Genomic DNA, 15,355 nt, shown 5'->3' on the forward strand with positions numbered 1-15,355 from the left:
CTCCACGGCATGTGGGATCTTCCCAGACCAGGCCTCGAACCCATGTCCCCTGCATTGGCAGGCAGATTCTTAACGACTGCGCCACCAGGGAAGCCCTCCCTTGATTTTAGAATCATTTCTATGAAAGGTCTCATCTCCAAAGTCTGTGTTGGCCGAAACTGAATTAAAAAAGAGAAGGGACTGCTTCCTCTCCACTGCCCACCCTCATCCCATCTTCTCCTTCTGCCTCAGGCCCTGCCACTCAATCTTTTTTTTTTCCATTGTAGTAAAATATACATAACATAAAATTTACCATTTTAGCCATCGTTGATCTACTTTTTAAAGAACTTTACACCTTCCCCCCTTTCTTCATTAAGTGAGATGGTCTTTCCCTAAAGAGGTTGAAATGGGAGCAGGTGAGGGGGAAGCAGGATTTGGGGCTCAAAAACCTTTCAGATCACAAGACTGTATAGGCCAAAACCTGTGTCTCTAGCTGGTCCAAGGAAAGACAGGCGCCTCCTCAACGTCTGGCTCAGAGGATGAGCTTGAGGATGGGGATGAAGGTCAGGGACTAGGCCAAGTCAAGCCTCCCAGAGGAACCAAGGTTTCTCAATTTCTGGCCCTGGCTCCTATCTCCTGGGTCACGAGAGTTGTCCCCTGGGCCTTTATGCAGAGGCTTTCCCCCATGCCATAGCTGCTACAGTGGGTGTCCCTGAGTTGAGGCACTTGTCCTGTCTCCCAAAGGGTTTTTGGTCATAGGGTTTCCAGGTGAGTAGAAATGGGAATGAAAGTAGAACATCAATCTAGGATAAGCAGTCCTAACCATGAAGAAGGCAAAGTAGGATTCTAAATCTTTTTAAAAACTCACTGGTCCCTTGTCTCCCCATTTAAAACATGAATACAGTTCTTTGCCATCCCAGTACTAGCTTTGTATCTTTCACCATCCTTTTCTCTCCCTGTTTCTGAGTAGCTATTTTTGAAAACTAAATAATGGGTAAGAGAGTAGGAGCTGCCACTCTCTCTGGAATAGCTCCAGAGCCATTTTGGTTAATTGTCTCACCCCAAGTCTGAAAGCAAGGGAGACTTACTCTATGAGGTTTGCCTCCTGGCTCTGTAATTTCAGTCACAGTTCCTACAGCTGATGTGGTGGCCTAGGCCAGGGACCAGCTGAAGCACGGTGGCCAGCTTCTAGGCAGTACTGGTGCTCTACTCAGAGCCTTTCCCAAGCTGCAGTGTAATAGTCTTCTCTCCTTTTGTTCTTAATTGGTGGCCTCAAGTCAGGAGATTTTGTCTGGCCGATGATGCCCAGAGGAAATTCTATTCTTTGAAAGAAGATTCCCCAGAGGGAACCAGGTAAATAAGGACTGGAGCAGAGCTCTCTTGGAAGATGATAGATAGATGTGATGACCTGAAATGCCTTGGTACACAGCAAAAAATAAAATACTAAAAGGCCCGCTATAGCTCTTGGTCATGACTGGAGGCATTGTAAATTGGAACAATCCTTTGGGAAAGCAGTTTGGCAATATGTATCAAGAATCTTAAAAGCACTCATGCTTTTTTACTTAGTAATTCTACTTTATTTAAGAAATCATCCTAAATGCAAATATATATGGATTTCAGTGTAGCATTATTTATAATAGTGAAAAAGTGCAAACCACCTGAATGTCCAAAATAAGTGAACGGTTAAAAAGTTATTGCACATCCCCTCTATGGATATTATGCAGTCATTAAGCTGATGGTTAAGAAAGCTATGTAAAACTATGGAGAGTTGATTATGTCCTAATACTAACTTTATAAAATACAGAATATAAGATACAGTGTGTTTTTCTTTAAATGTTGTTCTATGCCTATTTATTAGTTGGTACTTACTGGTTACAGTAACAAAATCCAACTCAAGCTAGTATAAGCTAAAAAGGCAACTAGACAGTAAGGACACTAGATTTTCTCATAGTATCTAAGGACAGGCATGAGGTCAAACCTTAGAAGGGCAGGGCAAGTTCTAGAACAAGAACCTGAAACCTAGGGAAGACTTTCTCTATCTCTTGTGTTTGCTTCTTTCTGGACATCAGCTTTATTCTTGTCTCCCTGCCCAATGGCCTTCTCTCCTACCTAATCTACAGTCTTGAGCTTTACATCTCCTCATAGTCCCACTTCCCAATTCTGGGGGAGACTCTCATTGGCTCCGCCTGGTCTAAGCAAGGGCAAGACCACACAGAGCCAACATGGTACCTAGAAGCCCACCCCTGTGACCATGAGGACAAGAGAAACACCAGCTCCCAGAGAGGGAAACCCCCTAGTGTTGCTACTGTAGTACACACAAAAGACTCAAATACACTAGAACATTAACAAAGATTACCTCAAAGTGGTAAAACTCAAGGTGATTTTTTTTTAATTTTGGCATGTATTACTTTATAATAGAAAAATCTATTAAACTCACCATGGCTAAAGTTGTCACTAGCCATGGGGTTCTGCATTTTGGTTCTCCCAATGACAGCCACCACAAAGATACTAAAGCTTGGTGGTGCTTGTTTTTGGTAATGAATTCCATCCTAGGAGCTGTTTAAGGAAACAGAAAATCTTCAGCTACACACAGGACTAACTTGAGTTCTTGAACTCTAGCCCAGCCATAAGAATCCTTTCCACTTCTTTCTGGGGAACTTTGCTTTATCCCATAATGCTGTGCAGAATGTGGTGCGTGTGGAGAAAGTGTGCTTTCCTTCTCTACTACCAGCACCCAGTCCAGAGCAGAAAAGGAATGGACACTCAGTGTGTTGACTTTGTTTGAATTGAGTCTTCTTTTAGGGAAAAACCTTGAAGATTGAGGGGATTTAGACTGGTAAAAGAGGCCTCCCTGAGCTCGACAGGATCCTCTGCTCCCTCTCCCAAATTCAGGCTTCACAGACTTCCCCAGCTCTTCTGTTCTTCTTCCCCTCTTTGTAAGAGCTACGAACAGTATTTGGAAAGACTGTCTCCCTTATGTTTCCCTGATTCTCCTTCAGATATCCCCCAAAAGACCTTATGTCTGAGAGAGGTCTTTGTCCTTCCCTATAAGTGGGGCCCCTAAGGGCCAACTTATGTGTCCCAAAAGGATTGAAGTCCTGGCCAATTGCCTGGCAATTTAGGCAGCTCCTGGAGAAATCCTGGTGAAGGGGGAGATAGGGAATAAAAGTGGGAGCTGCCCAACAACTGGACTCAGGAAATGGGACTCAGGACTTCAGATCGTACCACAGAGCAGGAACTGTCATTGGCCAAATAATTCTCTTTTTTTTTTTTCCACATCTTTATTGGAGTATAAATGCTTTACAATGTTGTGTTAGTTTCTGCTGTACAACAAAGTGAATCAGCTATATGTATACATATGTCCCCATATCCCCTCCGTCTTGAGCCTCCCTCCCACCCTCCCTATCCCATCCCTCTAGGTCATCACAAAGTACCGAGCTGATCTCCCTGTGCTATGCAGCAGCTTCCCACTAGCCATCCATTTCACATTTGGTAATGTATATATGTCAATGCTACTCTCTCACTTCATCCCAGCTTCCCCTTCCCCCCGCCCAATGCCCCCAAGTCTATTCCCTACATCTGCGTCTTTATTCCTGCCCTGCCACTAGGTTCATCAGTACCACTTTTTAAAATTCCATATGTATGTGTTAGCATACAGTATTTGTTTTTCTCTTTCTGACTTACTTCACTCTGTATGACAGATTCTAGGTCCATCCACCTCACTACAAATAACTCAATTTCGTTCCTTTTTATGGCTGAGTAATATTCCATTGTATATATGTGCCACATCTTCTTTATCCATTCGTCTTTTGATGGACATTTAGATTGCTTCCATGTCCTGGCTATTGTAAATAGAGCTGCAATGAACATTTTGGTACATGACTCTTTTTGGACTATGGTTTTCTCAGGGTATATGCCCAGTAGTGGGATTGCTGGGTCGTATGGTAGTTCTATTTTTAGTTTTTTAAGGAACCTCCATACTGTTCTCCATAGTGGCTATATCAATTTACATTCCCACCAACAGTGCAGGAGAGTTCCCTTTTCTCCACACCCTCTCCAGTATTTATTGTTTGTAGATTTTTTGATGATGGCCATTCTGACCAGTGTGAGATTGGCCAAATAATTCTCATGTTGAGGTGTGGAGTCAGAGAGAGATGAATGCCTTAGAGGCTGAAAGAACAACCATCTGCAGGGAAGTAGAGAGGTCTAACCAATGTCTAGACTGCTACTGAATATTCTTGGACTGGAGGTTAGGTTTCTGCCAAGCCATGGACATTGGATACAAAGGCATAGTGTTGCCTTTTTGGGATCTCCCTCTAAAATACTGATGTCTAAACATGCTTATTACCACCCATTGCCAAGAGATGTTTTCGGGGAGTGGCATAACCCTTCAGGGGACCACAGCCCCAGGTAGCTTCTGAGCTGAACAAATTGTGACAGAAACAGAGTTGGTCTTTGATACCCTATCTTGCATCATCTACCTGTCAGAGAGTGGCCTGATCTCCAGATCTTTCCCTGTTTTCCTGCTTCCTTGTCAGCACTACCGTTCTTCCTGGCCCTGTTCCTGCTCTAATTCTGTCCTGCTTCCTGCTTTCACCCAGGGGAATTGAACAAGGTACAGACATGACTCTATTCCAGAGGTAGCCTTTCAATATTTCATAACTCAGAACTGCCTCCACTAACTCCCTCCTAGAACTAGAGGAAAATTCATGTGTGTTAGGGGAAGAAAGGTTAGATAATGTTGGTGCAAGCACTTTCCCTCTTCATACCTCTTTCTAAATCCATTTCAATTTCCATCTTCTGGAAAATTAGTGCTTGAAGGTGAGGACAGAGGTTACCTTTCCTGTGGGAAAGTGAAAATTGAATCATGTCGTTTGAATCATCTGTGCTCAGTCCACAAGACAAAGGCAGAATTGTTCAGCACCACGGAGAGTGCCTTTCATCCTGAAGATGAGATCAAGGGTGGGTGAAAGATGAGGATTGTGTAGCTGGGACCCCCACCAGTCTGATCTCCTTCCACTCCTGGCTAGCCACCAAGTGTCCCTCTTTTCCTCAATCCCTTAGCATTCAGCCCCTTCTTTTACTTAACTAGGCTTTTAGGAATGAACTCCCTTAACTTTCCACCCACCTTTCTGCCTCCATGTTATCTGCATCCCCCACCCATCTTCACCTCCCTTCCATTTCAGCAAGGAGCCTTCCTCCTCTGGTCTGATTCTGGTTCCATCTTCTGTTTTTTTTTTTTTTTTTAATAAATTTATTTATTTATTTATTTATTTATGGCTGTGTTGGGTCTTCATTTCTGTGCGAGGGCTTTCTCTAGTTGCAGCGAGTGGGGGCCACTCTTCATCGAGGTGCGCAGGCCTCTCACTGTCGCGGCCTCTCTTGTTGCGGAGCACAGGCTCCAGACGCGCAGGGTCAGTAGTTGTGGCTCACGGGCCCAGGGCCCAGTTGCTCCGCGGCATGTGGGATCTTCCCAGACCAGGGCTCGAACCCATGTCCCCTGCATTGGCAGGCAGACTCTCAACCACTGCGCCACCAGGGCAGCCCTCCATCTTCTCTTGACTCCTCAAGGACCATGCTTCATCAAACATCTCCTTGTTCACCCAACTTCCTTCCCTTCAGTCTAGGACAGTGGTCAGGTGTTCCCTAGCTCCAAAGAATCCTTCAACTTCAAAGCTCCCTCTGACAGTCATTCACTCTCATTCCTTCTCTTCTCAGTTTAGCTCCTCGAAAAAATAGCCTGTGTTCACTGTCTCTACTTCCTCATCTCCTATTCCCTCCTAAATCCCCTGTAATTTGGGCTCTGTTCTTACCATTCAACCAAAACTCTGTTTGCTGAGGCCACCTGTGACTTCCTTATTTCTAAATATTGTCTTTGTCTTATGGACTCATGTGTTTATTTGACCCTGTTGATTTCTTCCACCTTGAAACTACTTGAAGGTCTCCCTAGATCTTTCCCTACATCTCGTCTTTCTGCTCCTACTCAGTCTTCTTCTTCCAGTCATTCCCTAAGATTGGATGCTCCTCAGGACTCCATTCTTGGCTCCTGTCTCCTCTCACTGTGCTCATTCTCTCTGAGGAGACTTACTCTCCTCTGTGGGCTTCCATCACCACCAGTCCACATCTCTTTCCTGAGATCCCAAACCTCAGTTCCTACTGACTAATGATGCCATCTAAGTGTCCAAAAGACACTTTGGGGCTCAACATGTCCCATACTGAGCTCGTCTGATTTTCCCTGAGTGTAGTTATGCCTTCTCCTGCATTGTCTCTTTTAGTAATTAGTGCCCCTTTCCAAATTACTCCAGACAGAAAACTAGGAATGTCTGGACTCCTTCTTCTACATCTTATCTCTAAAGTCTGCCACTCTACCCTCTTTAACATCCTCCTTTCTGGCCTTTTATCTTCTGCTTCTGCTTAGTTCAGGTCCCTGTCATCTCTTGCTGGCACTGTTGCAGTAGTTTTCTAACCTTCAGTCTCATTCCCTTCCCATCCATCTTCTATATGGCTATGAGAGGGTCTTTCTCCACCTCAGATCTGATCATGTTACTCCCCCACTCAAGGCTTCACCGGCTTCCCCATCATATTCTGAGTAAAGAACAAAATCAAGACCCATCCCCTCCCACAGTCTGAGCCCTCCTGACCCCACAACTTTATTTCCTGCCACTTTTCATCATGCCTTCTAGATTTCAACTATAGCAAAATACTGTTCCTCGAATATGCAATGCTAGTTTCAGGCTTCGGAGCCTTTGCAGATGTTCCCTGAACATCCTTCCTCCTTCCTCTTAAGCTAACTGGTGAACTGATGTTTTGAAATCTTTTCAAGTGTCTTCCTCTGTGAAGTTTTCTCTGACTACTTTGTTCCTTTCCCTCTACTTTTATGGCCCTTGTTACATTTACTGATAATTACTGGGAGTTCCTTAAGGATGGGCCTATTTCTGTTTATCTTTATGAGCCCCAGGCCTACCACTGTTAAATAAGTGAGAGAAATGCAGCATAATGAAGTGAGGCGAGAGAGGAGACAGAATGCCCCCTGATCAGGCCCCTCCTCACCCTGTGGAGGGAGCATCTATTCCACAGACACCTTCCCACATAAGCCAGGCCCCAGCACGTGTGGTACCAGGGCTGCTGCTGTGGATCAGTCACTGCCACGGCACATTGTTCATGATTGTGTGCGTCCCACGGAGCCTGTACTAATAAAAACTTTATAGCTAGCACAAATGTAGTGCTCAGTATGTAGTATACTAACTACTATTCTAAATGCTTGCATATTAAGCACTAGATTACATAGTATCACTTTATCCTCACAGAAACCTTTGACATAGGTATTAGTATTAGTCCCACTCTACAGATGAGGAAACTAAATCCCAGACCACACAGCTAGTAAACGGAGGAGCCAGGATTTTCTTTTTTAAAGAGGGATAATTTTTTTTTTTTTATTTTAGAGGATTTTTAACTTTTTAAAAACATTTATCTAGGCTGCACCGGGTCTTAGTTGTGGCATGCGGGATCTTTGTTGCGGCATGAGAGACCTTTAGTTGCAGCATGCGGACTTCTTAGTTGCAGCATGTGGACTCTTAGTTGCAGTATGCATGCAGGATCTAGTTCCCTGACCAAGGATCAAACCCGGGCCCCCTGCATTGGGAGCGCAGAGCCTTATCCACTGGACCACCAGGGAAGTCCCCAGGATTTTTTAAAAGAATAATCTAAATTGATCTCCCTGTATTGTTTTCTCTGTTTTCATGTAAATTTAATAAGTTCTATAGTAAAACATTGTTAAAAGATTTGACTAAATCAATGTGTTTTAAACCCCTCCCCCACCTTTTTTTAAAAAGCAATAAAACACTTTCTTCAACCAAAATCTTGCAGAAAGGCTGATATGTAAATGAAATCAAAGCGGATCTATTCTGGTTGAAGGCAAGCCAGATCCCCTCCTATTACTCTCCTCTCTCACTCAGCCCTGCCCAATGCACAGGGTTCAGGAAACACAGTTGAATGAAAAGCACTGGACCAGACTAACTCTTAAAGATTCTTCTGGCACTTTTTCCTTCCTCTAGTTATACTGGCTTTGCATTTGCCATTAGCCTATATATTCTGTCCCAGAAACAGTGAGATTGAGCTATTAATCATCTCTGTAGTCTTTGGAGAATTTGTATGCAGGGTTGTAGAAGCATGGGTTGCTGTTAGAGATGCATTTCAATGTCTGTCTCTGCTGACTGTTTATTAATAATCTTGCTAATCGCCACTCTAGTTCCTGGATCTAGCTAACTCCTGTCTGGTGTCCTTGGGGGGGCATTTTAAATTCTCCCTGATTTCTTGGAGCCAGATGCTTCCTTCTGCCTGGATTCCTCTCTGATACTTATATTCATGAATATTTCACATTTAATCTCCCTGATTACATTTCCATGTGATGGTCATGGTGCATTGGCTGCATGTCTCAGGAAAGACATACAGGAAGCCCATAGTAAAGGCTTCAGTTTGCAGGCACAGTGCCAGAGATCTTTGTTCCTGCCACTAAGATGGCCTTCTATCATGGACAATGATGGGGAAATGCTAAATGGTGAGTTTGCATGGGACCTCCCAGTCTAGGGCTTTGCACCCTGGCTCTTGACCCAAAGGGACTGGCAGTTTCACTCAGGGGTCAAATGCCACTAGGACCTGCCTAGTGGCTGCGGGGACCAAACGTGGGTCCCTGTGACCAGAGTGGCTCAACAGCTTCCCAGCCCCCCATCCCTCCTGCACCATCTCCCTCCAGCCTAGTACCTCCAGCCTGAGAGAAGAAACTCTGATGAACTCATCTGCACTGAGGAGGGAAAGTTAGCCCCGAATGCCTGAGAGCTTGAGTTCTTAAAGTTAGCTGTTGGAGGAGGCAGAGATGATGGTCAAAGAGGCAAGAAGAGCCAAGGGGCATAGTGTCCTGGAACCCAGGGGAGGAAACCATTTCCAAATGGATGTGGTATGTGTGACATGTGACAAATGCTACAGAAAAAGTAGAGGAAATTGGAAATCTGCCACTGCTTCCCTGGTAGGGCTCCACAGGCACATTTATGGGTTTTACCCTTTGAGAAGCCCGCCCTCAGGCTGCTTTGGGAGTGAGCCCTCCCTGCAGCCTAGAGCTCAGCCGGCAGGTCTCCACGTTCCCTACAGGCAGCACTTGCGAGGCTGTTTTGGCCACTGAGAGGCATGTAAGGGCCACTAGAGGCCTCCTGCTCCAGGGCTGCAGGGGACAGATGCTGCCAGTAATCAGTCTCCCAAGAAGGAGCTGAGCCAGGCAGGCAGAGGATGAGGGACTTGGAAAGACTATGGTATGGGAAGTTGCCTGGGATGCAGGCACTGCAGCTCCCCGCCCCCCCCCCCCACACCTGTTCTACCTTCCTGTCCCATCCCCCTCAAGGACAGCTAAGGATGGAAATCGGAGCAGAGGACACAAGCCCAGGTTCTGCCCTCGGGAGCTCACAAACCACTCTGGCAACACAGCCCACCCTGGGCCTTGCACTCTGGATGGCCTAAGGAAACATAGACAAGGCCAGGATTTCCCTCCCAAACATTCTAGACTTTTCCCTTTTCCCTTAGTGACAAGCGTGTTTTCATCCCCACTGCTTCATTCTAAAGGGAACAGAAACCACCCTAATGGCTATATACCCTTCCCTTGATGGGTCACCAGAAGCCACTCAGATCCCTGGGCCTGGAGCATTCTGCCTGCCTATCTGTCTGCGCTCCCTGTCCCCAGAGGCAGAGCAGGCACAGCCCTGGATCCTCTCTGCAATCCTTAGGCCTTAGGCATACCGCCTAAGGCAGATGGTTAGGGTGGCAGCACCTGTATCAATAGTTGGTCATCAGTTTCTCAGGGAGAATGTGAATGGCTCCAGCCCTTTCCAACTGACTGAGGCAGGGTGGGCCAAGGCCCTGGATCTTGTAGCAGAGATTTGGGGTGTTTGGGAGGGAACAGTGAGGCTAGAGTAGGACTCTGGGCAGCACAGCGCCCATCGCAATGGGAAGAAGTCAGTAAGGAGAGCAGTGAGGGAGATCGAAACAGTTGCAGACCCTGGACGATGCACGGGATGCACGCTTTCCTACCTTCCTTGTCATCTGTAGCGTCAAGCCCTGTGTGGGCAACACAGGACTAACTGGCCACCGGCTGATTTGTCATGATTTGTCTTCTCACCTACCATTCCCAGCCAACCGTTGAGGCTCTCGCAGGAGACACTCTTTAGGGCTCATCTGTGAAACGGAGAAGTCCTCATTAGAACCGCTGTGGCTGCAGCCTTGAAGTCTAGCCTGGCTTGGACAGTCAGTTCTCTGGATCCTGTGAAGGGATCCTCCAGTGCTAGGAGAGACAGAGGGAGAAGGCCTGTCTCAGGGAGCACCTGCCCCGACCTAATGCAGACGTAAACTCACAGGAATCTAGAGAGATCTTTCCAAACAAGTACATAGGAAGGGCCCTGAGGAGCAGGGCAACTAGTATGGGAGGTTGGAGAAGGTGGTCCTTTGGGTTTAAGGAACTGCGGTAGGCTTCCTGGGGGAGGTGGATCACACAGGACTTAAAAGATAGACACCCAGGTGGGTGTAAGTAGGGCTGAGATGCTTGGCTCTTCCACCCAGCTCCGTGTCTTCCTCCCATGGTAGATGGGTCTGTCCCTCCCTCCCTGAGTACCCTGCCTGCTGCCAGGGAAAAATACCTCCAGAGGACAGGTGAGAGCAGCCCCCTGTGTTCACTCCCTAACAGCTCCCTATCTCTCTGCTTTCTCCCCCAGGACCCAGCCGCCGCCTCCATCTCAGACGGAGACTGTGACGCCCGGGAGGGTGAGTCAGTAGCCATGAATTACAAACCATCCCCGCTCCAAGTGAAGCTGGGTGAGTGTGTCTGGGGGGTGAGGGAAATGTGGGGAGTGGACAGACAAGGTGCTCTGGGCTGGGTCTACAATGAGGTACCACAAATAAACCAACTCAGGCTAGCTGATTCCAAGACTCCAGCCACCAAGTCATTGGCACTGCCAGGCACCTTATCTCCTGCAAGGCCAAGAGGGAAATTACAGTTCTCTACAGGAGCCCAGAACTCTAGAGGCATCTCTGAGGCCAAGAAGGCTCCAGGTATTCCAGGGGATAGCTGCAGGGGTAAAAGCATGGAACCCCAGAGAGTGGGTTGGAAGTCCCATCAAACACTGGACCAGGCTAAGAGGAAGCTGCCTCAGAGGTGGGGTGTCAGTTGCTATGTCTAAGGGGTAGAAAGGAATGAGGCTCCCAAAGCCTAGAAGCTGAGTCCCTCTCCCCATTCCTATGTCAGCCTATCTGGAGATCTCAGGATCTCGTTGGCTCCTGTTTGGGGGAGCTTTCCATATTTTCTTAATAAACCCAAATCTCTCCCCCACTTTCCAGGGTCACCTTTCCCTTGGGGGTTTATCTCATGTCCACTCCAAAGTCAGGTTATGCTACAGCCTGCTCCTTTGAAGTCACATGTCTCCCAACCATTGCCCAGAGCTCCCGCAGCTGCTGCTTTCACTTCACCCTACGCCGAACACTGCGTCTCTCCCTTCAGGGACCAGTTTCACTCACCCAGGGCTGCCGTGCATAACAGACTTGTAATTAAAAATTTGCTTTCAGGGAATTCCCTGGCAGTCCAGTGGTTAGGACTCTGTGCTTCCACTGCCGAGGGCCTGGGTTTGATCCCTGGTCAGGGAACTAAGATCCCGCAAGCCACGAGGCGCAGCCAAAAATAAATAAATACAAAAATTAAAAATAAAAAAATAAAAATTTGTTTTCACGAAGAGAAATTATAACATAGTGCATCCAGGAAAGAGTTAACAATTAAATACAGGCCATCACTATCCTTCAAAACTTCTCTGCCATCCCTGCCACCCTCCTGCCCATCTTTCTCCTCAGGCTCCAGCTGCCCATCAAATACTGGACCCCTCCTTGGTCCTGAGAACCCTTTCCCATCTGTTCTAAAACATTCTCCCTCTGCAGCTGCTAGTACTCCTTTTCACAGAGTCCTGTTATGTTATTCAGCTTTTTGTTAACCTTGTTTTTCTCCTTCCAGACCAAATCCGGGGAGCCCCTCAGGCTGTTTTTCTAAACAAGAGAGCAGTCCTCTCAGTGGAATTTGTTCATTGTCCCAGGACGCCAAACTCAAACTGTTTTTGAGCAGCCAGTTTTATCTGCTTATTATTGTTTAATTTAACAATACAAGTATTTTAACAAGTATAAGTTCTCCTTTACTCTCGCCCGTCATATTCTCCTCCCCAGAGATCATCATTCCAAGTGTTTTTTAGTTTTTTCATTTTATTTTGTATTTTAACACAAGTGGTATCATACTGTACATATTTTCTGAAACTTTTTTCGTTTTTGTTTTTGTTTTCCACTTAATGTCTTAGAACCCCTTCCAATATCATTGTATAGAGAATGACTTCATTTTTTAAATAGTTGCATAGTAGTCTGTAGTTTGGTTTTCCCAGTTTATTGTTAGCATTTTTTCAGTTTCAAACAATTCCAACATGCTTTTAAAATAACACTTAAATAAAATAAAATAACACTTTTTTGTCCTGCCCATTACATTACCACCAAAGCTCCTCTAGAAAATTCACAACCTCGTCCCAGCTGCACTGAGGAAAATCCCCACCAGGAACTTTAAGGCAAATTGCACCCCCTAGAGGCTTGGGGTGGTAATGGCAGGTGCTGCCTGCTGGAAAGGAGGTGGAGGCAGGTTTGAGGGAGTCAGATGAGCAGTGGCAAAGAAAGAGGGTTAGAGACTGGGAGATGAGAGGCATGGAGACATGGAGGTCGAGGAAATTCCAGAGTCACAGTAGCTGGAAATGCCCATCCCATCCTTCCTCTCTGGAGCTTGTGGTTATTTTATGAGAGCTTTCCCCTGGCAGTCCTTTTTCCTACATCAGGGCTGAAATGACGAGGAGGAATGGGTAGCCAGGCCTCCTCTAGGGCCCAGGCAGCAACTGGCTACTGGTAACAGGGCCACACATGAGGCAATGGGTCACCTGGTTGCCAGCCCCATGAATCTAGTAGGCTATGGAGCCTCAGAGAATTCAGAGGCTGACAGATGAGTCAGAAGTAGTCTAGGCAGAGGGGCTCCCCTAGCCTCCTGCCAGCCCCATGCTGCCCCTCCCACTCCACAACCTTCAGTGGCTTCTTTTCCTTCTGCATTAATCCCTAACTCGTCTATTTGGCATTCAAGGCCTTCATGCTCTGAGTCTGTAATCAGAGGGAGCCCCCAGTCCCTTAGCACAGGACCTGAGACATGACTGGTGACACAGATGTTTGCTGAATAAATAAATGACTGAATAAATGTAACCTACTTTTCTAAACTGACCTCCCTCCATCTTCACCCCTCCATCCCATCCACATCCACACTTATTACGCTCAACTTCTAAATGCATTTTTCTGTACACTATCCCTCCTTACTAGAATGCCCTCCTCTCTCCATCTCAAGGTGTCACCTGCAGGAAGCCCTGCCATCCTTCTGCTCTCTCTCTCTCCTGCTCCAACCTTTCTCTGGAATCAAGCACACACTAGCTGCCCCACTTGGGAGTACAGCTCCTGGAAGACAGGGGTCAGCCTCCTCATGTTGCCCCCTCACTATCTGCCTCAGGTTGTGTAGAGCCAAGTACTGTCTCTCCCGAGCATCAGGGCCTGGAGTTGGATCCCTGCCTCAGTTCTTAGAGAAGCAAGGGGTTTCACCATGGAGGCCCAGCCCAGGCTGCCCCGAACAGTAAGGCAGGGTGCCCCTGTGGGCAGGACACAGCTTCCTTCCCGTGTTCCCCTGCAGAGAAGCAGCGGGAGCTGGCCCGGAAGGGCTCCCTGAAGAATGGCAGCATGGGGAGCCCCGTCAACCAGCAACCCAAGAAGAACAATGTCATGGCCCGGACAAGGTAGAGGCCCCCCCCCCCCACCGCTCCACCCCACCAGGGCTCTGCCAGCCAGCACCTATCTCTGCTGGTTCTGAGCCTCCCGTCTTCCCTCCCTCCTCAGGCCCAGCTCCTCTCTGAGAGGAGAGAGTCTCGCAGGATCCAAGGTGGCGAGGGTGGGGTGGGGTAGGGGTGAGGGAGGTGGTCGGCACGGCCTAACCCAGTTCCTTGCCAGGCTTGTGTGCTTCAGTTGCCAATCCAGTCCCCAAAATTCTCCACCCAGGCTGGTCGTCCCCAATAAAGGCTACTCCTCGCTTGACCAGAGCCCAGACGAGAAGCCACTGGTAGCCCTTGACACGGACAGGTGTGTACAGAGACATTGGGGCAGCCGGGCAAGCCACAGCAGCCTGTGCAAACACACAAGTGGGCTGTACAGGACGTACTTGCTATATTGTCGGAATTGGGGTGTTCCTCCAAGTGTGAACCCCCCCAAGGAATGGAACTTTTTACCTGGAGGTGGGGGAGAACAGAGAGAGGAAAAGGGATCTATGCAATCTACTGCTGTCCTGGGACAGCTGATCCAATGGCTGCCCCTAAAATGGGCCCTGATGCCTTGCATGGCGCCCTGCCCCCTCTGAGGAAGGCGCCCTACTGCTGGGAACATACCTGGCTAGATCTGGACTTTGGGAAAACCCAACAAACCAGGGTAATTTGAGCCTAGAAAAAAAAGGAGGGAGGGCTCTGGGGGATTTAGGAGGCTAAGGGGGACAATTAATTTAGAAGGGTGGAGCTAAGGAAGCTGTCTTAAAACTGCATTCGCACAGCAAGCACAGTTTTTACTGAGACCGTGCTGTTTATTTGGAAGTGTCAGGGAGGGGTGAGGTATTGACTGATGACGGTGGGGGGAGGTAAAGAGTTTTCTATTTAATATCTGGGAGTCACTTCCTCTCTGTCTTCTTTCCCCTGCGGCCAGTGATGATGACTTTGACATGTCCAGATATTCCTCCTCTGGCTACTCCTCTGCTGAGGTGAGGCCCCATCCATTCCCGTCCTAAACACACGTAAGCAGGACCACCTCCAAGAGAAGGGGTAGGGCCAACGCCAAATAACACCCTGAGAGGAGCAGTGGGCAAAGCTAGGCGGAGCCCATGCGGGGGCGGGGCCTGGGATAAGATCTGGCCGGTAAGAAAGGTGAGGCCTTGGACTCCGCCTCTAGCGCCGGGAGCCCAGGATTAGGGGCGGGGCTTGGACCTGGGTTGGAACAGGGCCCTTACCTAGACGACACCTTACGGGAGTGGGCCTGAAATGAGGGCAGGGCCCGAACAGAGGCAGGACCTAAGGTGGGAAGTTGCCCTTAGAATGGGGTGTGGTGTGTAGCGGGGCGGGGCCCCGGGAGGACGTGCTTGTAAGGGAGGCCGGAACTGAGGCTGGGGCCGAGGAGGTGCAAAGCCTGGGGTTTCGGAGAGACCTGGGAAGGGACGGGCTGGGCGCCGATGGCCTGGGCATGTGGCCCCGGCCCTGCG

At 48.0% G+C, this 15,355-nt stretch overlaps 1 protein-coding gene across 6 annotated transcripts in view; it reads left to right on the plus strand.

Moving 5' to 3' along the window:
- FAM219A (family with sequence similarity 219 member A) overlaps nucleotides 1-15,355 on the plus strand; it is a 54,730-nt gene that overhangs the window by 36,317 nt on the left and 3,058 nt on the right. For 3 of the 6 annotated variants that reach the window (XM_057548984.1, XM_057548985.1, XM_057548986.1), the window contains exons 2-5: nucleotides 10,731-10,830; nucleotides 13,754-13,856; nucleotides 14,116-14,196; nucleotides 14,806-14,860. In XM_057548984.1, coding sequence (XP_057404967.1) covers nucleotides 10,731-10,830; nucleotides 13,754-13,856; nucleotides 14,116-14,196; nucleotides 14,806-14,860 — 339 coding nt within the window. The remainder of the gene's footprint in view (nucleotides 1-10,730; nucleotides 10,831-13,753; nucleotides 13,857-14,115; nucleotides 14,197-14,805; nucleotides 14,861-15,355) is intronic. The other 3 variants (XM_057548987.1, XM_057548988.1, XM_057548989.1) reach the window with 1 other exon arrangement.

Source organism: Balaenoptera acutorostrata, chromosome 6 (assembly GCF_949987535.1).
Source record: "Balaenoptera acutorostrata chromosome 6, mBalAcu1.1, whole genome shotgun sequence".
Classification (NCBI taxonomy): Eukaryota; Metazoa; Chordata; class Mammalia; order Artiodactyla; family Balaenopteridae; genus Balaenoptera; species Balaenoptera acutorostrata.